Consider the following 27,208-nt stretch of genomic DNA (forward strand, 5'->3'; position numbering starts at 1 on the left):
GAATCTGTTGTCAACTGGTAGCTGACTGCTGATACCCACACTTTATTTTTATATGTCACACGTAATGTGGGCCAGTCGATACCAATTTCCACCTGGTTTTGTCTAACTGGGCGAGATTGATAAATACCTTTTGCTAAATAGGTCTATTCAGATATGACAGATTACAAAGAAGAACAGAGAAATGAAATTGAAGCTTTGCAGTCTATTTATCCAGAAGAAATTGAATGTTTGTAACAGTGTATTATGTTGAATTATTTCTTTATCCAGGTTGCAGACTGCAGCCTACATAATCGACTCTAGTTCATAAAAATAAACTCGAATGTAAATGCACATTTACATTCGAGTTTATTTTTATGAACTAAATCGACCCCAGTCGTTTCGGTTCTTGTCAACTTCGGTCCCATAACCATAGTCGTTTCAGCCCAGATATTTCTAAATTTTTGTGTTGGAAAGACTTAGACCCGTAGCCCTCGATATTAAAGGCTCTTTTATTAAGGCTAACCCTAACCCTATCCCTAAAACTACTTTAGGCTTAGCAGGCATCGAAATAACTTGAGAACGGTCGTTCAGGTTACCGGGAGGTTACCACATGTAAGAAATATCGAGAATGGTGTTTTGTTCTCGACAAAAAGTTTTGTTTCCGAACATAAACCAGGCAATGCATTCCGGACTTCCACGTTTTATTTTCTTGTAAGAAATTGCATCAATTTTTGCGCACTTGTGCAATTGCAAGCAATTATAGTGATTCCACTAGATGAATTTACTTCCGCATTTCATTTTCTCGTACGAAATTGCACCGATGTTTGTGTGCACTTGTGCAATTGCAAATCAATTTCAGCAATCCGCGTTTAAGCAGTGCCTACTAGATTAATTTAGTTCCAGATTTCGTTTCTCATACCAATGTTCGCGCCCACTATAACAATTTCACAATCCTACCTCAGGGCTCGCGCTGTCGGTAGCCAAATTAGCCATTGGCTAATTTTTACAAAAAATGGCTAATAAAATTTGCAAGTGGCTAAAATTCTGGCTAAGCCATTTTCTGTCTTCTGATGTGAACAAACGGTTACATAATCTATCCGACACCTCAAACATAATAATACTACCAAATATTCAATTAGCGTAATAGCGATCTCGTGACCGGTAACGAGAAACGGTGTCATGCAGAATACAGCGTAGGCCTTATAATGTTTGCTTATTTTAATAATCACGGTTATTAATTTTAACGGCATGCATTTTACATGTATGACAGCAATGTCTGGAAAATCTGTAACTTGTTATTTTTACGTTGTAAAATCTTTGAACCAAAGTAGGCTAATAAAAACAGACCGACAATGCGTGTCAATTTGAATACACGTGCCAGTTCAGGGCCGAAAGACATGTAGGCCATCTCAAGGTCCGAGTTCAGCCAGACCGAGCGAAAACAAAACGTTCGCTAGACTGGTTTGTGCGCTTCATGTTAAACCAAATGGACATGACGAACACCAATCAAATAGTTCGCGAACGTTAGGAAGAACGTTCGTTGGCTGTACTGAACAGCTCTCAGTGGAATATACGTCACGCCTCAGTCAGCTGACACCCGAGTGTTACGAGACATCGTTGCGGACATTAAACAGTAGAAAAACAATAGTTATTTGCATCAATGAATACCTAACTGCAGTTTTTGTTTATTCCTTTGTCTTTGTTAATTTCGTACCCATGGTCGAGAGAACGCATGCAGATCGCGATCGCCGGAAATGAACATGCAGCATTTAAATCATACAAATTGCAGTTAAATGTACACTGAATAAAATTAGTTTACAATAATCATATTTGTTAGATAATTTTAGATATAAATTGTAAGACTGTTAGGTGACATTTAATAAGTTAGACGGATTTTAAAAAGACCGTAAATTTGTATTTTATTGAATTTTTTTTATTTTTTTATTTTTATTTTTTTAATAAATGGAGTCGGCATTCTTAGCCGAGGTATTTTGTAAGCAGAAATCACAACAAGAATTTAACACGACGCTGAAATCAACCACAACAACATGGCACAAAATATGAAATTGTTTGTGGTGGGGAATTGATGGGTCACTTAAAAAAAAGAGAGAGAAAAACAAAGCAATTCAAACTAACAAATATTGCTATTTAAAGAAATAATTAGCTCTATATATATAAAAAAAAAAGCTCTCGAATTTTTATTTGGAAAAAAAGGAAGAAAAAAACAACATCCATAAATATCCAACCCACCCCCATATTTCTGTATGTTTGTTAATTTAATGCCATAGGCCTTAGAAGTGGGGGTGGGTGTATGGGGTACTGGCTTCAAACTCTGAAGATATTGCATAACCCCATCCCAACCCCACCCCCGCTAAAAAATCGAAGTAATATATTAACTGCCCCTACCCCCATTGAGGTTTTGTTATTCCTATTTAATCCAGTTTGTACACAATTAGCTGAAAAAAATATATTTTCATATTCATATATAAATACTCTATACAGTACTGCCTAAAACAAATTTGGCTAAAGCATTTTCAATATGGCTAATAAAAATTCCATTTGGCTAATATTTTGACTACAGGTATTTTTGATCCAGGGTGAGCCCTGCTACCTATAAAGTATTGATAAATGAATAACAAATTTACTAGTTGTACTAATTCTCGGAACCGGCGTGACGTCACACGGCCTAGTTACCGATCATCCGGGTCTTTGGGGGTGAAGCAAAGCCTTAGTGATTACTGTTTTACATAGAATAAAGTTATCATATTAACTTTTTGCATGCCTTGCATATTGTCATTTATTTTCTGTAGCTAACACATAGTTGCAGCATGTCTTATGAGTATTATAGCAGCTTGGGTTGTCATATAAATGAAATGAACAACGGGAATATGAATTAGTACAGTCTATATTTTTTACCGACATGTTTCAGTATAGCTTATATTGTCGAGGGGACTTGACTCGAGGCAGGTTGGGCAGAACAATTTTTGTTGATGCAATTTTCAAATAATATTAATTATAAATTTTAACAACTTTGAAATGATAAGATAATTATTAATATTATAATAATTATGATGTGGGCTACAAAATATATAATTTGTATGTATAATAATAAAATTTATATGCAGATTCAAGATAATTATTTTTAGGATTTAACATAATTATTTTATTTCCAAATAGAATGTAATAATTAAACAATTGTAAAGTTGTTACTTTACAACTTTAAATTACAGTATTATTATTGTCATTCTTATTATATAGATGTATTGGCAACAGTGAAAATGTTCCACTGAATACATTCTTTTATTCTTTAAAAAAAACCCCAGTTTCTTGAAATAATGAAATGATTTAGTTTTTACAGATTGTGAAATTATCTCATGATGTTGGCCTTCCTTACCGGTTGAATGCAGGTGAAAAGAAAATAGCAATAATAAAATATAGCCAACCTCAGACCTTGTCATCTAAGGGGAGTTATATCTCTTTCTAGCTATCCATCACTCCCCTGAGATTAGTTCAACTTCAAGGAGAATAATATATAGCTCCCTTTAGTATGTGAATATTAATATTTTAAATTGCCCCCCATAATCTAAGTAGGGTAGCAATTAATAACTCCCATATTATTTTCATGTCACGGTCTACAACCTACTAAAACATAGTGTTACCTCATCGAATATAACTGTTTTAATAATAGGGTTTAACATGGTATATTTATTAATAAAACACAAAAACTTACCTGAGTAAATAATGGTTAACACACACACACACACACACAGATAGATATATATATATATATATATATATATATATCAGGGGTGGGGAAAATCAAAATTGCCAATCGGTCCCACCTATGACATAATTAGTAGCCTAACCCCCCCCCCCCGGTTAAAAAAATTTCAAACTATTTTATAGGCCTACTTGATGAATTTATAGTTTATTATCGTTTTACGGGACTTTACTGCTCGTAAAATATCCGACAGCACGTACACCCAATCCCTCAACGTACATTAAAACACCTACTTATCTGTACATTAAATGATGTTTCTAATAAGGAAGATATTAATTCATTTCATATTATGCTATGGTTCTTTACTATATTGTTTTATTGACGCGTCCTGATAAGTGTCGTTGAACAACCAACTTGACACCTAATTCAATGATACTATTGACAGAAGTTGCCGACTGAACGATTAATAACGTCGACGCTGATTGGTTCACCTTGAACTTGAGCTACTGTGTATGACAACCGGTGTAAACCATTTTGCTTCCCATAACATATTATATACCCATCCCATTCATAATAAACATGACAAAAAACACCAAGACATTTTCAATTATGAAAATAGCAATTTACTTGTATAATAATGAAAAACACATTTAACAGTCAACAATAAATACATTTAGCACTGTACTCTTTATGTAAATGTCATGTAAAGTCTCTCAGCGTTCATGTACGGAAGTACTATTTTACAAAGGCCTGTTGGCGACGCGACCCGACAATTCCCCATACAACTGTCGACCTCCATCATCACAAATTAGCCACTTAAATTGCTTCAACCACGCCGACTGAAAACATCGCACTTTAACTTTCTTCTTAGCTGGGAAAGAACCTGTGTCCGTAACCTCTGCGTCGTCCGTATCTACCTCGTCTTGTTTTCGTGTTTTACTCTTATTTACCCATGTAAGCAATGACATATTGATATCTCAATACAAATCGCAAGCATCTGCTTTTCCCAGCAAAACAGTATACATACGTTAAACTTAAATTTTTTGTTTTTGTCGATAAATATAGGCATACCTGCAGCGTATTCATATTTGCAAAAATAGTATCACCTTTGATTAAAGATGAACTCTAAGTCTTTGTTTTAATTAAAGCATACGTCCTTCCTTCATTATCACCAATAAATGGTATCATCGCTAATAAGTAAACCTTTAATCTCGTGACTGGTTGTGACCGACTGTTTATTGCGGTTTTTGGTGCTAATCCCATTGATGTAATTATTTTGTTATTACATGCTTGCTTCATGATCACAGTGCTATTAAAGATTACTGTAATATGTACAAAACTAATTTTTCATAAGATACAGGTGGAGAAAGGAGATGGGGCAATTATCATGACTGTCAGTAAACTGATCTGTATCAATATGCCTTTTGCTAGACTACACATATTTAACCTAAGTTGCTTTTAACCAGGGTTAAATTACCTCTTGTATAGATGCACTTATGTAGCATATTCAAGGAAAATGTATGAATGAGATGGTTAAATGCCATATTATTCTCCATGTGAAATTGTGTTTTTAGAAAGGAAAACAAATATCAAATATGGTGATGACCATTCATTTTATTGCAGATAATTGCTGAAGTAGATTGTGTGCACACACACACACACACACACACACACAATCCGAAGAACTGCAGAATACTATAAAACAACATGTAGATGCAAAAAGGCAAGTCCTTTAACTTGAACAGAAGCAAAATCTACAAATGTGCAACAACCACCAAATTACATTGATTCATAACAGAGTAAATAAAAAAAACCCCATAAACATGTATGTGTGTGTGTGTATATATATATATATAATACACATGTATATATGTTTGTATGTATCTAAGATACAAGTATACCTTTATTGTTTACTACATTATACATTGGCGCTATTACACGTCCACAGGTACAATATCTGGAGGGGTAAGGGGCAAAATCTTGAGTAGTAGGAACAATCTTGGTAGGGGAAGAAGCCATATTTATATAAAAAGTAGTAGAAAACCTATATTTTCGTACTGCAGGCCTGCTACAGACACATTTGCACACACACAAAATAAAAATAAAATTTAAAAAAGAACTTTTATAATAAATTATTATTATTGTGTGTGTGTGTGCAATTTAACAGCATATACTTTTTTTTTTTTTAAATAAAAATAAATAAATAGATGTAGTAGCCGAAGATGGCAAAATAAATACAAGTATAGAGAATGGCTTGATTGTACCCTAAAATTAGATTAAATGAAAAATGAAGACCACACAAATTTGATGATAAAAAGAGTATACTCTTTATTCAAGAACTGGATGCATCCGGGGTTTTTTTTTTCTTCATAAAAGTAGATGGAATTGTGCATTTTATTTACAGTATAATGTGGAAATGTTATCAATGCACATGCATTAACCATTTTCGTTGCTATTAACGTCGGTTATTGTTGACAAGCAACCTAGTCGCATTCTGTCAATGTGTCCGACACTGTGTGTGCATCAGGTTTGTCACGTTTTAGTGCCTCTACCCAGAAGCGGCGTCTGGTCTCTTCTTTTCGAAATTTGTAAAACGATATTTTTTTAAACATCAAATTATGGTTTATGCAGCCAACTGCACAACATGTTTTAGGCATCTTCGCCGTTAACTGATGTAAATGATCGACTGAAATTGACTAAATTCACTATCAAACCATACGTAACTAAGGAGAAGTTTCACCGCGTCATGTGATAAACAATGGCGGATAGGGCCGAAGTACCCATATGTTCAGTTCTGAGAATTATCCTGTACACATCTAGGATTGAACAGTAATGTGAACGTGATCAATTGCACTCAAAATTTCACATTTCAAAAATATTATCTATCATTGTATGATAAAATAAGAGAAAATAAAAAAACAGAACACTTTTATTTTCATCAATTTATTTATTCAGTTGTTCAGTTATTAAATATGAGTCACTTACTTGTAAAGAATTACATGTAATACATTAAAAACAGTGATAAGATAAAGAATGAATCATAAATACATGTATACTACAATAATCATCTGAATAAAGTGAATATATTGATGTATAGCTACAGTGTTTAGGTAGCTTTATATAATAAGAGTTTTGAAATTGTACAATTAATACATTTATCAATTAATCAAAATAGTTGGTTACTCACGTTACAATTTGTCCACTATTTGGTAATGGCTAAAAAAAAAAGATTATAAAGAAAAATAATAGTTTTGAAATTTCAAACTTTTATTGAAAGAAATGTCAGAAAGCCACACAAATCAAATGGGTAAATGTTACCAACAAATTAAACTTACAATAAACAATGAATAAATTAACAATTTTTGGGAATTAACGTACATTTTTAGAAAATTGAAATTTGAATTAAAACAAAACTCTAAAAAGAAGTAAAAAATTTGAAATGTCCACAACTGTTGGCAATATCATTCCACTCTGCACTGATCTTTGAAAGAGTGACATTAATTCCCGAAAATGGTTAATTGTTTTTTTTTGGGTTTTTTTAAAAATATATATTTATTGCCCCAGATATTTATATATTGATAATGTCAGGGTTGGGGCCCTGAAATCATTATCTTACAATAGATACATAAATATAAAGTGCATTCAGTAAAATTACTACTTAATTGAAACAGTCAAATTTGGAGCGCAAAATTAATGACAGACTAAATATATAATAAAAGAGAAATTAGACAGAGAGAAAAGAAGAAAAGAAAAATCCATATTTCCAAATATAGAAAACAAACGTTATTGGCTTTTAGGTTACAAAACCCCACCACCAACAGTATGTGTCTTATATTGGAGTTATTTTTAACTATTTAGGCTAAGTTTAATTTTCTAGACATCTTTGCCAAGGTGCCCAGTTTTCATCAAACTCTTTATGTGAACAGTTTTTATATAGTATGAATTTCTCTATTTGTAATTTATCTGTAATTACATTTTTAATTCCAGTTATATGAAGTATATTCTTTTGAAGTTTTATTCTATATATATGTAAAATGCTTTACATTGAGAATAAGCCAATTCACAAATTTATGATTTGTATGTATGCTGCCGAATAGAACCATACTTTTATCAAGCTGAATATATTCGTCTTTTTGCTGTAACCATTGTTCTATAGTTTTCCAAAGTTCACTGACTTTAAGGCAATCATAAAACAAGTGTTGCAATCTTTCTGGTTGCTGATCATAAAACAAGTGTTGCAATCTTTCTGGTTGCTGATTACAAAACTTAAAGTAATGGAAGCTATTTATACTTTATTTTATATAAAAACTAATTTGTTGGTATAATCCTATGTAAAATTTGGTACTGAAACCATAGTAGAGTTGGGTCTTTCAAAATCATAAATGGAAGACTATAATACTTTGCCCATTTTGAAGTAGGAAAACAGCATCCTTCACGAGAATATTTCAGTTGTGATGTAGGAACTACAGTAGCATTATTCAGTACTTTATATATTTCTCTACTTCCCGATTTGTTTTTCGCAAGAAGCTTTATTTTCGAAGGAAATACTGGATGTTTAGGCACTTTGTATGTTTGTTTATTTAAATTTGTTTTGTTTCGTATAAATAATTTGATTGCACATATTAAAGACGCATATTCTAAAAAATTGATCGTATTTTATATTTTGCATTAAAAGTGTTATAATTCATAAACTGCCCTTCGCTATCTAGTAAATCATATAAAAATATAATGCCTTTTTCAATGAAATTCTTATATAATATAGGTTTTCTGTCTATTAGTATATTACTATTATTCCAAATGTTCAAACTTAGAATTTCTTCTTCATTTTGAAATGTTAATTTTTGTTGAAATAAAATCCAACTATTTAATACATCCTTCCAAAACATATTTTTAATTTAAAAAAACCAAAATGGTTAATTTATTCATTGCTTAACTTGTTGTAAGTTTAATTTGTTGGATATATTTACCCAGTTGATTTGTGTGGCTTTCTGATGTTTCTTTCAATAAAAGTTGACATTTAAAAACTGTTACGTTTCTTTAAAAAAAAAAAAAAAAAAAGTTTTTAGCCATTACCAAATAGCGGGCAAATTGTAACGCGAGTAACCATAATGCGAGTAACCAACTATTTTGATAACCAAAAATGTATTAATTGTACAATTTCAAAACTCTTATGATATAAAGATATCTAAACACCATAGCTACATTTGTATACATCAATATATCCACTTTTATCATAGCTGTTACAGTATAAGGAGAGTAAACGATGTTTACACATTCACAGTATGAAAACTAATCATCATATTTCCTCATCTTTTTTTTTATAATATACATTGATTATTCAACTAATAAAATGTAATAAAGAAAATAAGTGTTGAATGTATAATTATTAATCCTGAGCAAATCAAAAGAATTAGTATGGTAAAAATGTAATGCGAGTAACCGTGGAATAGCATATATATATATAGACACATACACGCACGCACGCACACACACACACACACATAACAATACTGTTAGCTTCCACAACAATCCGAATATTACGTAACATAATTTCTCGCAAAATGTCTCCAACTGTCAACCTGGTTATAGTCCTTCCGCCAGGGAACACTTTTTTCATACTACGGAATTTACTACAAGTTATTTATTTCTGAGACAATTGTTTTCTAAATTGGACTCAAAAAATGGTGGGTTTTATTTTTGTTATTTCCAAAACATGTTTACTTGTCTTACGTCAAACCAAACTGAAATTATTTACCAAAAAATGTTTGTTTTAGGAGGGTGGGACAGACTATGCTGAAATGTCTAGCAATTTCATCCTGTGTATGTTTAAGGTGACTTTCTTTGAAATTTGTTACTTCTAGTTTTTCACATATAAACATTTGTGTACAGCATCCCCCTCAGGGTTCTCACGGACCTGGGACCCCGGGTCCGTGGTGCAGCAATCAAGGATGGGACGCACCATATTGCATACACGTGCGTCACTGTGGACGCAGTATATTTTTATTTAACTTCAATAAGATTTTTTTTGTTTAAATATCTCAATTTACTGTAAAGTAAATCGGCAACATTCATAAAAATTCTTGGAAATTAGTGTTAATTGGTACAATCAGTTGGTCACTCCAGAAAGCCGCCCTCATCAATGCACCCACTTTGTGGAAATGCACTCAACCACGTGACCCAGATTTACAACATAACCTGTACGACAAAACATGACTAATAAAAAGTAAAACTTGTGTTCGCTAGCAATCAAACATTTAATATAAAAAATGCAACATGTCTTAAACAGTACTTCATTTTATTTAATCGGCATGCACTATCAACCGCAGATAAGCTCATTTGTGCAAGTTGTCTACGACCAGAACCAGCTGCACTGAAAAACATTGTTCAGAGTTGCAGCTGTTAGACAAAACAACTTTGCTAATTACACTGAGGTGGTTTGTGTCCTTGCGGTGCAAGCGCCTCAAGCGAGCAATCAAGCGAGCAATCAAGCGACTGAGCTCCATCTTGCCTCCTAAGACCAAACAATGCATTGGAAATATATGTTTGTTACCAAATGTTACTGCCGGTACTGGAAGTCGAATATTCCAGTGTAAGGATCAGACTAAAACTGATGCACGGTTGTTCCAAGTAAAAGTGTGTCACAACCTGAATATTGTGTTATAATGAATGCCACTATAACGAGAGTAGACTGATGCACGGTTGTTCCAAGTAAAAGTGTCAGAACCTGAATATTCTGTTATAATGAATGCCACTATAACGAGAGTAGACCGTAGTTAACCTGGTAAGTGTCTCTTTATTGAACATGAATCTCGACTAGTGAATAATTCTACATATTTCTATTGATGTTTTGTTACTTTCAGTGATCAAAGAAGAACCAAGCTTTATATTCACCATTAATGTTCAGTCCCAAGATGAAGAGAGTCAAAATGATGAAGATAAATGTGGTAATTCGAAAACATTGTGCTTGTTAAACCAAAAAAGTTCATAGTCAAGGCCTAAAAAGCCATACTAGATTTTATGCATACTTAATTTTAATAACAATTATCAATATTGCTTTCAGTATTATTAATTTGAGCATATCCTTTATACATGTACATGTATAGACATATATTGTATTGATGTGCGGAAATCGTATAAAGTAATTGACACTTCAATAAAGATTCATATTTGTAGTCACATGTATTTCCACTAGTAGAACTTTTACATGCTGTCAAATCTTTTTCATGGGCTTAAATTTCCATGGTTTTACTAAAAACAAAACTCCCATTTGTAATTGAAATATGTGGAAGAATCATAAATTCATATTATATTTACAGATCAATGTATTATACTTTTGTTGTGTTCTTAAATTTGTTGATTGCTCTGGTCCACAAAGTACATGGAAATTAGACCACCATGAACAAACGTTATGTCACAGTATCTTGTTTTGAATATTTCCTTTCCACACTGGTACTAGGACATCATTAGTGAGACTACTAAAGCATCCTCCGAGGTGGACTGTTTTCTTGGGTTAAAATTTAAATGGATTGTTTATTCTTGTTTCAGCCTGCTGTACGATACAGTTCTCACTGGGGGAGAAATACCCGGATGAAGCTCCGGTTATAGAGATTACTGAATACAGCAACCTGGAGGATGATCAGATTGAAGAGCTCATGAATTACTTGAATGAACAGGTTTGTGTGTGTTAAGCTTCTCACTATTGCAGGCGACATACTTCGTCCAATATCACACAAGCCGACACACCGTATACTACATACAATACCAGGGTTGAAAATTAACATGAAAACCAAGGTCGCCAGCAGGGTCAGTTGAAGAAAAATATTACTGGCCCTTCTCAAATTCAACTAGCCCTCCAATTATCACATTGGAATTTAACTGCACAGCTAAAATTAAAAATAGTGTTTTTTGTTGAATAATAACCATTTGCGTTAAAAAAAACCGATGAATTGACATTTAACTTCATGAATAAAGTAAAACTTCATATAAAAACATGTCATTAAGTTTTAAACCCATACTAACTCAAAAAAAAAAAAAAAAAATTGAAAAAGAAATCCAGTATAAGCTACATGTGTAGGGTTGCAACGATACGGTGAAAACCGTATTGTGATATATTGTGATATAAGAAACTGTATTGCAATATAGTTGATATTATTTAAATTTAATATTTATGGATTGTTTTTTTTAATGAAAACAGAAGGCATAACTTTTTAATGATCTTTATTAGTTTCAGCTGTCAGGTTAAATATTTTAGGCCATATATATTTTTTTTTAACACAATACTAGTTTACTAGAACACCGGTGTGACGGGGTCAAACTATTTATAAATTGTCACATTCGGAAATCCTCACTATCGGGCTTTTCCGATGCTGCTCGCTTGACATGGAAATGTACGTATTGAGTCGCAATGTTTCGGTAGATCGACTGAACCAGAGCCGAGGTTATTAGCCGAGGTATTTTGAACGATCGGCCGAAGTATTCCGAGTTCAGTGAAAAAACAGCGAAGTGTGATTCTATTTTGTTGGTTTATTTCTTTGAAAATGATAGCCGTAGCTGTATTCCAACGTAAATGAACAATGAATGATAATGTGTAAGTAACAAAAAATGTATTTGTAATTATCGTTAACACGTTTTGTTAAGCAGTTAGAACCAAGTATAACTGACCTATCACTTCGTATGCTAACAAGTAAGCCGACTACGCTTGACGTGATTGTTACATTTCCTGTCATCACCGATTAATAAAATGATGTGGTTTTTGTTTGTTTGTTTGTTTGCCTATTTCAAGTCAAATAAGATACAAGGAACAAAAATAGCGTATAAAAATCGCGATATGCAAAACTGCGGTTCGTATCGAGCTGATCAATGATCCCGGTATACCGGTTTATCGTTGCAGCACTAGTATAAGCAAACATGTTTCTTTACAAAGTACCATTAAATTAAACATATTAAATCTAATTTTAATATAGGGTAAAAGGTAATGCAGTACAAACAGACCAAATGTAGAACTGCGCATGGTTTAGTAAACTAGTATGGGAGTGGCAGTCCTCTTTGTGGCAATGCAAGAGGGATGGGATAAATTTTGTGGTGATGCAGGGTGGGGGGGGGGGGGGGGGGGGGGGGTTGAAATTCCCAGCAAATGATTTCCTCAGGAGTGGCTGTTCTCCTAGATAGAAATCCATGGAATCATCCCCTATTTTGCAAAACGCCCATTCGACTATGCTTTGTGCAGAGATACGGCCCTGGTCATGTATTATGGTTGTGTCATTCAGATTACCTTGGATGTTCCATCAATTGCCTTTAAACTTGTATCACAAAAAAAGAGTTAACCTATGCAGTTTGATGGTAATTTGTAAAGAAGTTTTGTTTTTATTTACACTGCACTTTTACCCCCAATAAAATGTTATTTGAGACAGTATGGGTTTAAAACAATAAATTGATATGTTTTATATGTTCTTTGTCTTCTGCTGCCAGATCTGTAGTTCTCGCCAACATAGACTTTTGTCAAATTCAATTCAGTATCAATGTGTTTCTTTTTTAACTAGTACCATACTCGCCAGACACTAAAATCGGTGGTCTCCCAACGGACCACCTTTCTAAAATTCGTAGTCGCCCTTAACCAAAGGTTGCCACGGGTGACCGTGCGACTGCTAATTTTTAACCCTGCAGTACATGCACTCAATCATATCTTCTGCCGTTTTGCACACGGCACTGACCGAAATAGTAACAGAACAACACTGATCACGACTAATCTTGATAATGTCCACTTTTGTTTTTTTGCTTTTGTGTGAGATGTACATGGGAATTTTTAGTTGAAAAGGTGGTTTTCGGCAAGTATTTTCGCTAGACAACATTGGTAGAGCATCACGGTCATTTTGAGGAATCAACAGCTGATTGTGATAGCTAATTTGATAATAAATTTGATTGTTTTACCAATAACAAAATTCAAAAAATGTTTGGATATGAATAGTTTCCAAAAATAAATGAGGTCAGAAAAACCTAGTAATTGGGAATAATGGCTGTAAATACCGGACAGCTATAATCCCAATTGTTCAAAATCAAATTAACTAATCTAAAATAATATAAAAATTAGAAAAACCGACAAAAAATTGTACTTACCTTTTCACATATGAACATTATTTGATGTATTTATAAAAACATTTGTGTGAAAACGTTAGTAAAAGTTATAAACTTGTAGCCTCTCAACATGGATTTTGTCAAACATTAATCCAGTAGTGAGACAGTTCAACTAATTTAAACACTGAATTATTTAAACAAACAGGTTTGTGTGTGTTAACCTAGTTAGTAATAAATATAATATTTCACATTTATTTGACATATGCGAGATACACTGACATGAGAGTGATAGCTGACTGAGAGGTGTTTTCTCTTTGCTAGGTGGAAGAGAACCTGGGGATGGTGATGGTCTTCACGCTGGTGTCTGCCGTTCAGGAGAGAATGACGGTGCTGGTGGAAGAACAGAAGAAGCGAGTGGAGGATGAGAAGAATCGGAGAGAGAGAGAGGAGGAGGAGGCGGAACAGGTGCTTTTATAGCTCTACCCTGGTTAAAGTTAACACTCAGGGAAACCCGATTAAATAACACACAGTCTTAAATGTGCTGTATCAGGTTTACTGTTAAAGTGTACACTCAGGGAAACCCGATTAAATAACACAGTCTTAAATGTGCTGTATCAGGTTTACTGTTAAAGTGTACACTCAGGGAAACCTGATTAAATAACACACAGTCTTAAATGTGCTGTATCAGGTTTACTGTTAAAGTGTACACTCAGGGAAACCTGATTAAATAACACACAGTCTTAAATGTGCTGTATCAGGTTTACTGTTAAAGTGTACACTCAGGGAAACCTGATTAAATAACACAGTCTTAAATGTGCTGTATCAGGTTTACTGTTAAAGTGTACACTCAGGGAAACCTGATTAAATAACACAGTCTTAAATGTGCTGTATCAGGTTTACTGTTAAAGTGTACACTCAGGGAAACCTGATTAAATAACACACAGTCTTAAATGTGCTGTATCAGGTTTACTGTTAAAGTGTACACACAGGGAAACCTGATTAAATAACAGTCTTAAATGTGCTGTATCAGGTTTACTGTTAAAGTGTACACACAGGGAAACCTGATTAAATAACACGTCTTAAATGTCCTGTATCAGGTTTACTGTTAAAGTGTACACTCAGGGAAACCTGATTAAATAACAGTCTTAAATGTGTTGTATCATGTTTACTGTTAAAGTGTACACTCAGGGAAACCTGATTAAATAACACAGTCTTAAATGTGCTGTATCAGGTTTACTGTTAAAGTGTACACACAAGGGAAACCTGATTAAATAACACACAGTCTTAAATGTGTTGTATCATGTTTACTGTTAAAGTGTACACTCAGGGAAACCCGATTAAATAACACAGTCTTAAATGTGTTGTATCATGTTTACTGTTAAAGTGTACATGCAGGGAAACCTGATTAAATAACAGTCTTAAATGTGCTGTATCAGGTTTACTGTTAAAGTGTACACTCAGGGAAACCTGATTAAATAACACAGTCTTAAATGTGCTGTATCAGGTTTACTGTTAAAGTGTACACTCAGGGAAACCTGATTAAATAACACAGTCTTAAATGTGTTGTATCAGGTTTACTGTTAAAGTGTACACTCAGGGAAACCTGATTAAATAACACACAGTCTTAAATGTGCTGTATCAGGTTTACTGTTAAAGTGTACACACAGGGACACCTGATTAAATAACACAGTCTTAAATGTGCTGTATCAGGTTTACTGTTAAAGTGTACACACAGGGACACCTGATTAAATAACACAGTCTTAAATGTGTTGTATCAGGTTTACTGTTAAAGTGTACACACAGGGACACCTGATTAAATAACACAGTCTTAAATGTGTTGTATCAGGTTTACTGTTAAAGTGTACACACAGGGAAATCTGATTAAATAACATAGTCTTAAATGTGTTGTATCAGGTTTACTGTTAAAGTGTACACTCAGGGAAACCTGATTAAATAACACAGTCTTAAATGTGTTGTATCAGGTTTACTGTTAAAGTGTACACACAGGGAAATCTGATTAAATAACACAGTCTTAAATGTGCTGTATCAGGTTTACTGTTAAAGTGTACACTCAGGGAAACCTGATTAAATAACACACAGTCTTAAATGTGCTGTATCATGTTTACTGTTAAAGTGTACACACAGGGAAATCTGATTAAATAACACAGTCTTAAATGTGTTGTATCACAGGGGTTTCCCTAGAGCGATAAGCCGACACGGCCCGTGCTCCCTTAGCCAGCCAAGTAAGCGCCTTCATGTCTGGTAAGCGCCTTAACTGCAGGACCGTGTCGGCTTAACTTGTAACATGTATACAAAACAATGGAGCTGTGATCCGTAACGTCATTCACCACACATTATTACACTTCCATTTGGTATCTCTGCAATTCTTTAAATGTTCACTTTGAGGTCCAGTGATCGCACCGTTTTAATTGTCGGCGGGCTTGTGTTGGTCACGTGGTACAGGTGATCGGCTACTACTAATCCGCCAGATAACTGCTTGTTGTAATAATGTCTGTATGCTTGGGAATTACGCATCAAGACAAATCAAAGAAAATACCTATTAATTGAATAAACATCTTTGAAGGTGAACTTCTTGAGTAAAACATGTCACCATTATTTTAATTTTGTAAAGTCTTTGAACCAAAGTAATAAAAACAAACCGACACTGCATGTCAATTTGAATACACATGCCAGTTCAGGGCCGAAAGACATGTCGGCTATCCCAAGGGCTGAGTTCAGCCAGACCGAGCGAAAACAAAACGTTCGCTACACTGGTTTGTGCGCTTCACGTTAAACCAAATGGACACGACGGACACCAATCAAATAGTTCGCGAACGTTAGGAAGAACGTTCGTTGGCTGAACTGAGGAAAGCTCTCGGCGTAATATACGTCATGCTTCAGAGTCAGCTGACACCCACGTGTCAAGAGACATCGTTGCGGACATGAACAATACGATTACACGGAAGTAAATCTCGATGTAAATGTGTAGAAAAACAATAGTTGTTTGCATCAATGAATACCTAACTGCAGTTTCATTATTTCCTTTGTCTTTGATAATTTTGTACCTATGGTCGAGAGCAGGCACTGAGATCGCGATCGCAGGAAATGAACATGCAGTATTTATGCAAATTGCAGTTAAACGTACACTGAATTAGTTTTCAATAATCATATTTGTTAGATAATGCTAGATATGTATTTGTTAAACTGTGAGGTGACAAGCATTTAACACGATGCTGAAAACAACAGCAACAACATATTGCAAATTATGAAATTGTTGGGGGTGGGGAATTGATGGGTTATTTTTTTTTTTAAGTTTTAACCCCCCCCCCCCCCCCCCCCCCCCCCAAAAAAACCCCCACAACAACCCCAACATGATTTGATGGATTGAAGGCAAACACTTAACTGTTTTCAACCCACTACCCTACTTCTTTTGGCTTGATTTTTGTGTTATAATGATGCTATATATGTAAGCGCCTTTAAAAATTCCTGGGGAAAGGCCTGTATCAGGTTTACTGTTAAAGTGTACACACAAGGGAAACCTGATTAAATAACACACAGTCTTAAATGTGCTGTATCAGGTTTACTGTTAAAGTGTACACTCAGGGAAACCTGATTAAATAACACACAGTCTTAAATGTGCTGTATCATGTTTACTGTTAAAGTGTACACTCAGGGAAACCTGATTAAATAACACACAGTCTTAAATGTGCTGTATCAGGTTTACTGTTAAAGTGTACACTCAGGGAAACCTGATTAAATAACACACAGTCTTAAATGTGCTGTATCAGGTTTACTGTTAAAGTGTACACTCAGGGAAACCTGATTAAATAACACACAGTCTTAAATGTGCTGTATCATGTTTACTGTTAAAGTGTACACACAGGGAAACCTGATTAAATAACACACAGTCTTAAATGTGCTGTATCAGGTTTACTGTTAAAGTGTACATGCAGGGAAACTCGATTAAATAACACAGTCTTACATGTGCTATATTAGGTTTACTGTTAAGTGTACACACAGGGAAACCCGATTAAATAACACAGTCATACATGTGCTATATTAGGTTTACTTTTAAAGTGTACACTCAGGGAAACCTGATTAAATAACACACAGTCTTAAATGTGCTGTATCAGGTTTACTGTTAAAGTGTACACTCAGGGAAACCTGATTAAATAACACACAGTCTTAAATGTGCTGTATCAGGTTTACTGTTAAAGTGTACACACAGGGACACCTGATTAAATAACACAGTCTTAAATGTGTTGTATCAGGTTTACTGTTAAAGTGTACACACAGGGAAATCTGATTAAATAACATAGTCTTAAATGTGTTGTATCAGGTTTACTGTTAAAGTGTACACTCAGGGAAACCTGATTAAATAACACAGTCTTAAATGTGTTGTATCAGGTTTACTGTTAAAGTGTACACACAGGGAAATCTGATTAAATAACACAGTCTTAAATGTGCTGTATCAGGTTTACTGTTAAAGTGTACACTCAGGGAAACCTGATTAAATAACACACAGTCTTAAATGTGCTGTATCATGTTTACTGTTAAAGTGTACACACAGGGAAATCTGATTAAATAACACAGTCTTAAATGTGTTGTATCACAGGGGTTTCCCTAGAGCGATAAGCCGACACGGCCCGTGCTCCCTTAGCCAGCCAAGTAAGCGCCTTCATGTCTGGTAAGCGCCTTAACTGCAGGACCGTGTCGGCTTAACTTGTAACATGTATACAAAACAATGGAGCTGTGATCCGTAACGTCATTCACCACACATTATTACACTTCCATTTGGTATCTCTGCAATTCTTTAAATGTTCACTTTGAGGTCCAGTGATCGCACCGTTTTAATTGTCGGCGGGCTTGTGTTGGTCACGTGGTACAGGTGATCGGCTACTACTAATCCGCCAGATAACTGCTTGTTGTAATAATGTCTGTATGCTTGGGAATTACGCATCAAGACAAATCAAAGAAAATACCTATTAATTGAATAAACATCTTTGAAGGTGAACTTCTTGAGTAAAACATGTCACCATTATTTTAATTTTGTAAAGTCTTTGAACCAAAGTAATAAAAACAAACCGACACTGCATGTCAATTTGAATACACATGCCAGTTCAGGGCCGAAAGACATGTCGGCTATCCCAAGGGCTGAGTTCAGCCAGACCGAGCGAAAACAAAACGTTCGCTACACTGGTTTGTGCGCTTCACGTTAAACCAAATGGACACGACGGACACCAATCAAATAGTTCGCGAACGTTAGGAAGAACGTTCGTTGGCTGAACTGAGGAAAGCTCTCGGCGTAATATACGTCATGCTTCAGAGTCAGCTGACACCCACGTGTCAAGAGACATCGTTGCGGACATGAACAATACGATTACACGGAAGTAAATCTCGATGTAAATGTGTAGAAAAACAATAGTTGTTTGCATCAATGAATACCTAACTGCAGTTTCATTATTTCCTTTGTCTTTGATAATTTTGTACCTATGGTCGAGAGCAGGCACTGAGATCGCGATCGCAGGAAATGAACATGCAGTATTTATGCAAATTGCAGTTAAACGTACACTGAATTAGTTTTCAATAATCATATTTGTTAGATAATGCTAGATATGTATTTGTTAAACTGTGAGGTGACAAGCATTTAACACGATGCTGAAAACAACAGCAACAACATATTGCAAATTATGAAATTGTTGGGGGTGGGGAATTGATGGGTTATTTTTTTTTTTAAGTTTTAACCCCCCTCCCCCCCCCCCCAAAAAAAAAACCCCCACAACAACCCCAACATGATTTGATGGATTGAAGGCAAACACTTAACTGTTTTCAACCCACTACCCTACTTCTTTTGGCTTGATTTTTGTGTTATAATGATGCTATATATGTAAGCGCCTTTAAAAATTCCTGGGGAAAGGCCTGTATCAGGTTTACTGTTAAAGTGTACACACAAGGGAAACCTGATTAAATAACACACAGTCTTAAATGTGCTGTATCAGGTTTACTGTTAAAGTGTACACTCAGGGAAACCTGATTAAATAACACACAGTCTTAAATGTGCTGTATCATGTTTACTGTTAAAGTGTACACTCAGGGAAACCTGATTAAATAACACACAGTCTTAAATGTGCTGTATCAGGTTTACTGTTAAAGTGTACACTCAGGGAAACCTGATTAAATAACACACAGTCTTAAATGTGCTGTATCAGGTTTACTGTTAAAGTGTACACTCAGGGAAACCTGATTAAATAACACACAGTCTTAAATGTGCTGTATCATGTTTACTGTTAAAGTGTACACACAGGGAAACCTGATTAAATAACACACAGTCTTAAATGTGCTGTATCAGGTTTACTGTTAAAGTGTACATGCAGGGAAACTCGATTAAATAACACAGTCTTACATGTGCTATATTAGGTTTACTGTTAAGTGTACACACAGGGAAACCCGATTAAATAACACAGTCATACATGTGCTATATTAGGTTTACTTTTAAAGTGTACACTCAGGGAAACCTGATTAAATAACACACAGTCTTAAATGTGCTGTATCAGGTTTACTGTTAAAGTGTACACTCAGGGAAATCTGATTAAATAACACAGTCTTAAATGTGCTGTATCAGGTTTACTGTTAAAGTGTACACACAGGGAAACCTGATTAAATAACACAGTCTTAAATGTGCTGTATCAGGTTTACTGTTAAAGTGTACACTCAGGGAAATCTGATTAAATAACACAGTCTTAAATGTGTTGTATCAGGTTTACTGTTAAAGTGTACACACAAGGGAAACCTGATTAAATAACACAGTCTTAAATGTGCTGTATCAGGTTTACTGTTAAAGTGTACACGCAGGGAAACCTGATTAAATAACACAGTCTTAAATGTGCTGTATCAGGTTTACTGTTAAAGTGTACACTCAGGGAAACCCGATTAAATAACACAGTCTTAAATGTGTTGTATCATGTTTACTGTTAAAGTGTACACACAGGGAAATCTGATTAAATAACAGTCTTAAATGTGCTGTATCAGGTTTACTGTTAAAGTGTACATGCAGGGAAACTCGATTAAATAACACACAGTCTTAAATGTTCTGTATCATGTTTACTGTTAAAGTTTACACTCAAGGAAACCTGATTAAATAACACAGTCTTAAATGTTTTTAAAATAGCTGGACAAATAGTCATTGCCTTTCTGTGTGGGTTTTAAAATGTGTATGATTTAACAGTAAAAATGTGAAAACTTTGTAGAGTGCCTAAATGAATGGGAAACTGTTCTGCATTTAAATCAAACACACACTGACTTGAAATTTTGTCTTCTATGTTTGGGTAACTTTGGAGTGAGTCCTGTATTTTAATTGATATAAAATATTTAGATTTTCAAATTCAAGATGGTTGGTCTGTGGTGGCTTCATCATAATTTTAAATTGACTGGACATACGAGTACATTGTCCTAGTCACTTGAGGGAGAATCTTTTAATAGCTGGATTATTTTTTCTTTTTCTTCTTCTTCTTTTTCTCTAAATTTAAACATTATATTTTTGTCTTTTTCTTAGAAACGTTTTGAGGGCACAAAGGTCACGATAGAAAACTTTGTTGCTTGGAAGACCAAGTTTGACGCAGAAATGGCCGAGTTGAAGAGACTCAGGAGTCAGACAGAACAGCAAGCTAGCAATAAACTAAGTGGTAAGGAATTCTTGTTACTGGTTTAATAACTGCTATATAATAAGCTAGTAGTAAGATAGTTTTTATTGTTTTAATAGCTGCTATGTGCAACAATGAGCTAGTTGTAAGATAGGTTTCATGACAGTTTTAATGACTTTGTGTGTAACAAGCTAGTAGTAAGACAGATTTTATTGTAGTTTAGCATGTGTAACAACAAATAATCACTTAGTAAGATGGGTTTTATTACAGTGTTTAATAACTTCTGTGTATAACAAGGTATGTAAATCAAATGTTGTTGCTATATACTTTGTGGTAATTATATTTATTATATTATTTTTCATTAGTTTGTGAAAATGTCAGATTAGTCCTTAAAGCTCTTATTATCACTTGCTGCAGCTTTAATTATTAAAATATTAACTTTTACTTCTTAGTCCATTTGTAATTGTATTTTCTATTGTATTTTGTTTGTAAGATCATGTTCATCGTTAATTATTTTTATGATGCCAGGCAAAGAAATGTTCCTACAAGATGCTACCATGAATGAATCTGATGTTCAGTTTTTGAAAGATGGTATGTGTAATGGTCTTTGTTCTGTCTTGTAAATGTAGACTTGAAGCATGGGTTTCTAAAATATATCATAGAAGACTGAAGTATTGGGTGGGACATAGACTGGTGGTAAAATACTTGCCTCATCTTAGATCGTTCCTCATCAGTGGGCTCATTGGGCTATTTGTCATTCTAGCCAGTGCTCCACAACAAAGACCATGGTGTGTACTATACTATCTTGAACTTGAAACCAGTTTTTAAATGCCTATATCCACTAGGGTTCAGGCATGTCTCCCCCTGGTCTTCTCCCTGGTAGGTCCAGCGGTTCGACCAGGGGGAGAGGGTATACTATCTGTTGGATGCTGCATATAAAACATCCTTTACTGCTAATTTGGAAGAGGAGCCCATTGATTGGTGGCAGCGGATTTCCTCTCTGTGTGGTGCTTAACCATATGTCGGATGCAATATAACTACTGGGATTGATCCCCGTTGGTGAGCCCATTGATTGGTGGCAGCGGATTTCCTCTCTGTGTGGTGCTTAACCATATGTCGGATGCAATATAACAGTACTGGGATTGATCCCTGTTGGTGAGCCCATTGATTGGTGGCAGCGGATTTCCTCTCTGTGTGGTGCTTAACCATATGTCGGATGCAATATAACAGTACTGGGATTGATCCCCGTTGGTGAGCCCATTGATTGGTGGCAGCGGATTTCCTCTCTGTGTGGTGCTTAACCATATGTCGGATGCAATATAACAGTACTGGGATTTCCTCTGTGTGTGGTGCTTAACCATATGTCGGATGCAATATAACAGTACTGGGATTTCCTCTCTGTGTGGTGCTTAACCATATGTCGGATGCAATATAACAGTACTGGGATTTCCTCTCTGTGTGGTGCTTAACCATATGTCGGATGCAATATAACAGTACTGGGATTTCCTCTCTGTGTGATGCTTAACCATATGTCGGATGCAATATAACAGTACTGGGATTTCCTCTCTGTGTGGTGCTTAACCATATGTCGGATGCAATATAACAGTACTGGGATTGATCCCCGTTGGTGAGCCCATTGATTGGTGGCAGCGGATTTCCTCTCTGTGTGGTGCTTAACCATATGTCGGATGCAATATAACAGTACTGGGATTTCCTCTCTGTGTGGTGCTTAACCATATGTCGGATGCAATATAACAGTACTGGGATTTCCTCTCTGTGTGATGCTTAACCATATGTCGGATGCAATATAACAGTACTGGGATTTCCTCTCTGTGTGGTGCTTAACCATATGTCGGATGCAATATAACAGTACTGGGATTGATCCCTGTTGGTGAGCCCATTGATTGGTGGCAGCGGATTTCCTCTCTGTGTGGTGCTTAACCATATGTCGGATGCAATATAACAGTACTGGGATTTCCTCTCTGTGTGGTGCTTAACCATATGTCGGATGCAATATAACAGTACTGGGATTTCCTCTCTGTGTGGTGCTTAACCATATGTCGGATGCAATATAACAGTACTGGGATCGATCCCCTTTGGTGGACCCATTGGGCTATTTCTCGTTCCAGTGCACCATGACTGGTATATTAAAGGTTGTGGTATGTACTATCCTGTCTGTGGGATTGTGCATATAAAAGATTCCTTGCTGCTAATTGAAAAGAGTAGCCCATGAAGTGGCGACAGCGGGTTTCCTCTCTCAATATCTTAACCATATGTTTGATGCCATATAACCGTAAATAAAATGTGTTGAGTGCATCATTAAATGAAACATTTCTTTCTTTCTTTCAATATAACAGTAATTAAAATGATTTGAGTGTGTAATTAAACAAAACATTCCTTCCTTCGAAATGAAGTATTATCAATGTATGATCTTGAACTGCGAGACATTTCATCTATATATAATATCATTTATATGTGTTAAAATTAATGGAATAGAAATTGTATGCAATATTCTTTGTGTGATACAAAATAAACCCAGTCCAGTTAATGAAGATGAATCCCAAGTGATATATCCTGGTGTCTGTTTAATATAAATAATGGAACAGATTTTCTTAAGTAATATATCCTGACATGAAAGTGACTGTAGATGTGTTTATGATATTGTTTTATTTTCCAGACACTGACTCTGTGGAAGTTGACGAGTCTCTCTTTCAAGACATGGACGACTTGGACCTTGACGATGATGAAAATGCAGGATGATATATATTTTAAATAGTGTATTATAAAATTATGTAAATAAATGTACAAAACTTGATGTTTTTTTTTTACAAACTGAATCAGAAAATTATTTCTAAATGTTGTAATATGTACCAGTACATATTAAAATAACACGGTCCTAGTATTTTTTATTGACAAATGCATCAAAAGTGATTTATTTATTGTGTGATAATAGTGGCAATACCAGTAACAGTAAGACGCTAATCTCTATGTGTTTTGTGAGAAACTGAGTTTTCAGCAGGCATCAGTTTTAAGTAGCAAACACTATTATTGTTTATTAAATTTAGTACTTGAAGTGTTTAGGAAAAGGTGTCTTTAACTGTCATATTGTTGGAAGTACATTCAAGAGTTTGCTCATGGTTGGAGCTCGTATGTAGGATAAAACGACTATCATGAACAGCTGCTGGAGACTGAAATCCAAACACTCCCGAGACAAACCGTTTGTTTGAAACAAGTCCTTTTCTCAACATCAGTTTGTGATGTCCCAGTCACCAACAGATGGGAGTAATAACTGACAGTTTCCCAGACATGCGATATTCAAATATATTTGATTGGTTTTAGCAATTCAGATAGAACAATTTCAAACATTTGAACAACTGATTTATTCTTGTTGCAGAAGAGATCTTAGGCCCGTACGCAGATATTTATATGGGGGGTTCGTAATCGACGGCCCAAAGTGCCGGACTTGTTAGGGGGGTCCGGGGCATGCCGCCCCCCCCCCCGAATTTGTTTTTAATCTACAATGCAGGAGATGCATTTTCCTGCATTCTGGGAAGTAAATTTGAAATGTTTCTTTGCCTCAAAATATTTTTTACACATTCACAGACGGACCTCGGCAGACTATGGGGGGGGGGGGGGGGTACGCACCCCTCGTACTCCCCATGCGTACGGACCTGAATCTCTTAAATGGATTACTTCATGTAGCAAGATACCTGTCTGTTCTTCAAAGAAATGGACAATACTATTTCACACGTCAAAACGTGCATTCATCTGCAAGAAATACAATATTTACAGGGTTACTACTGTATTACCACTGATGTCTGCACGCCGAATGCCTTTAAACGTATGCTACTGGTTAGGCTTAGTCTTTACATGTAATTGCTGCTATAAGTAAACACATGTTCCTTACAAAATGTATTAGTTTGTGTTAGGACAAATTTTAGCTAACGTTAAATAAGTGTCACAAAGGGGTGGGGTGGGGGGTGATTGAATATTATAATTACTGTAGTATTCAATTAGTTGTTATAACTGATTCGGATTGAGTACTAATAAGTGGCTCATACTCCAAGGTCTATGCCCCAACCCCCACTCCAGGTGAGGACAAAAACATGCCTATGTCAGGCTTACATACTTCATGTTAGCATTACTGCCAAACGGCTATATAGAGTTGTAAACGAATCACTAAGCATTTTTACTTGGACTACAAAGTAATATTGTGGTTGGAATGATGGAGAAAAAAATGTTGAAAAGGTTTCAGGACAGCTGATTTTAGCCGAATATCTCTGTTGTTGCCCCCGTCGTGTGCGCTTATGCTCCATATAAATAAAGGTTAACATGTGACTTGTGCTGCCCCTCCCACTAGAGACTGCTCCCTCCCCCACCCCAGATATCGTTCCTTCAGACCTGACTAATAGGGTTTCGAGGACAGAATCGTTGAACCATGACTGGATAGCAAGATTCATTTCCATCATCGGTTGTAGGCGGACATCTTTAATTTGCAACTAGAGATGAGGCTGGGATAAACTGTTCAGTTTACAAACTGGTGTATAGATTGCGACAATGACGCTGGGATAACCGTTTGATGGATTACCTTCGAGTCCATTTAACTTTTAATAGTACATCATAGGATTATTCTCTGTCGCTCTTCTTCGTAAACTCTGGGTGGTCCCCCCATATTTGTTTTTGTGTATTCGAGTGTACACAACAACAATTGCATTTTACTTGCTGTGAAGGAAAAGTGGCAGAAAGCTCGGATGTTTTATGTGACTGGATTAACTGGTGATTGATGGTGGAGATGTACTCGGTATTCACTTGAGCTTGTCGTCAGCGAGGCTCGACAGGGTGGACGAACCCAGACACTGGTGCAGTTAGCCGATATCAGTTCGTCCGTATTGTGTTTCCGTCACTTGTAGATTGCGTTACTTTTATCTTTCTGCACTTCTCACCAGACTAAGGAGGTGTCGAGGTAACGTGTCTGTGAATGACTCATGTTGCGTCGTAAATTTCACGCACAAGCACGCACACACAACACCCCCCCCCCCCCACCCTTAAATAAAGCCCAGCATGAATCTACATAATACATTCACAACTGGGTGTCAGTTGTGTAGTTCTATCATAAACATAATTTAATCACCCCCATACATAAAAACGGTGTATTTTAAGCGAGTACTTACGGAGGACTGGTATTACAGGCGCGTGTGCAGGGATTTTAGCAAACGAGGTCTAGACTGGCGAGCCAAGTTTATACGGGGTCCAGCAAGGCTCCTGTGGAAAATGGGGGGGGGGGGGATTCGCTGTGTAATTGAAACCCCCAATACCCACCCCTTACATACATGCCTATATTGAATTTAATATACACCCTCTCACCCCGGTAGATCCACAGGGTTGTTTTCCACTCCCAACATTTGCACCACGACTGGCATGAACTTGCTTTGATGTAAAACGTTTTAATGTTCCGATTGTATTTGTCATAATAAGATTGGCTACTGATGGGACTATAATCCGCCTTTCTTCCCTCCCCCTCAACCACTCCCCGCCGCGGCTCTGATGGCTCTGGTACTGATTATTGGTAGTAATCACTTCCATCGTGTTTAATACGTTGTCCCGCGATTGGTATATCAAAAGTTGCATGTAGGGACGCAAGATTCAAAACTGAAGGCCTACAGGATGCAATTGTCAGTGAAACTACACAATACGCTTTCTGGTCATCTGAATAGATCCCGTGCCGCGTGTTACTTCATCAGTATGCACTAGTGGTGTCGAACAAAACAAACTGCATCTTAACAACACAGCAATAAGA

The 27,208-nt window shown here is 35.7% G+C and overlaps 1 protein-coding gene across 1 annotated transcript; it reads left to right on the forward strand.

Annotated features, from left to right (window-relative positions):
- The first annotated feature begins 45 nt into the window (after window positions 1-45).
- Window positions 46-24,224, forward strand: LOC121371857 (RWD domain-containing protein 1-like). The gene is made up of 7 exons (XM_041498065.1): window positions 46-226; window positions 10,561-10,644; window positions 11,246-11,373; window positions 14,093-14,236; window positions 21,324-21,453; window positions 21,940-22,002; window positions 24,089-24,224. Exons 1-7 carry the CDS (start codon window positions 154-156, stop codon window positions 24,169-24,171), a joined length of 705 nt encoding a protein of 234 aa, XP_041353999.1. The 5' UTR covers window positions 46-153; the 3' UTR covers window positions 24,172-24,224.
- Window positions 24,225-27,208: the final 2,984 nt, after the last annotated feature.

Source organism: Gigantopelta aegis, chromosome 4 (genome assembly GCF_016097555.1).
Source record: "Gigantopelta aegis isolate Gae_Host chromosome 4, Gae_host_genome, whole genome shotgun sequence".
Taxonomy (NCBI): Eukaryota; Metazoa; Mollusca; class Gastropoda; order Neomphalida; family Peltospiridae; genus Gigantopelta; species Gigantopelta aegis.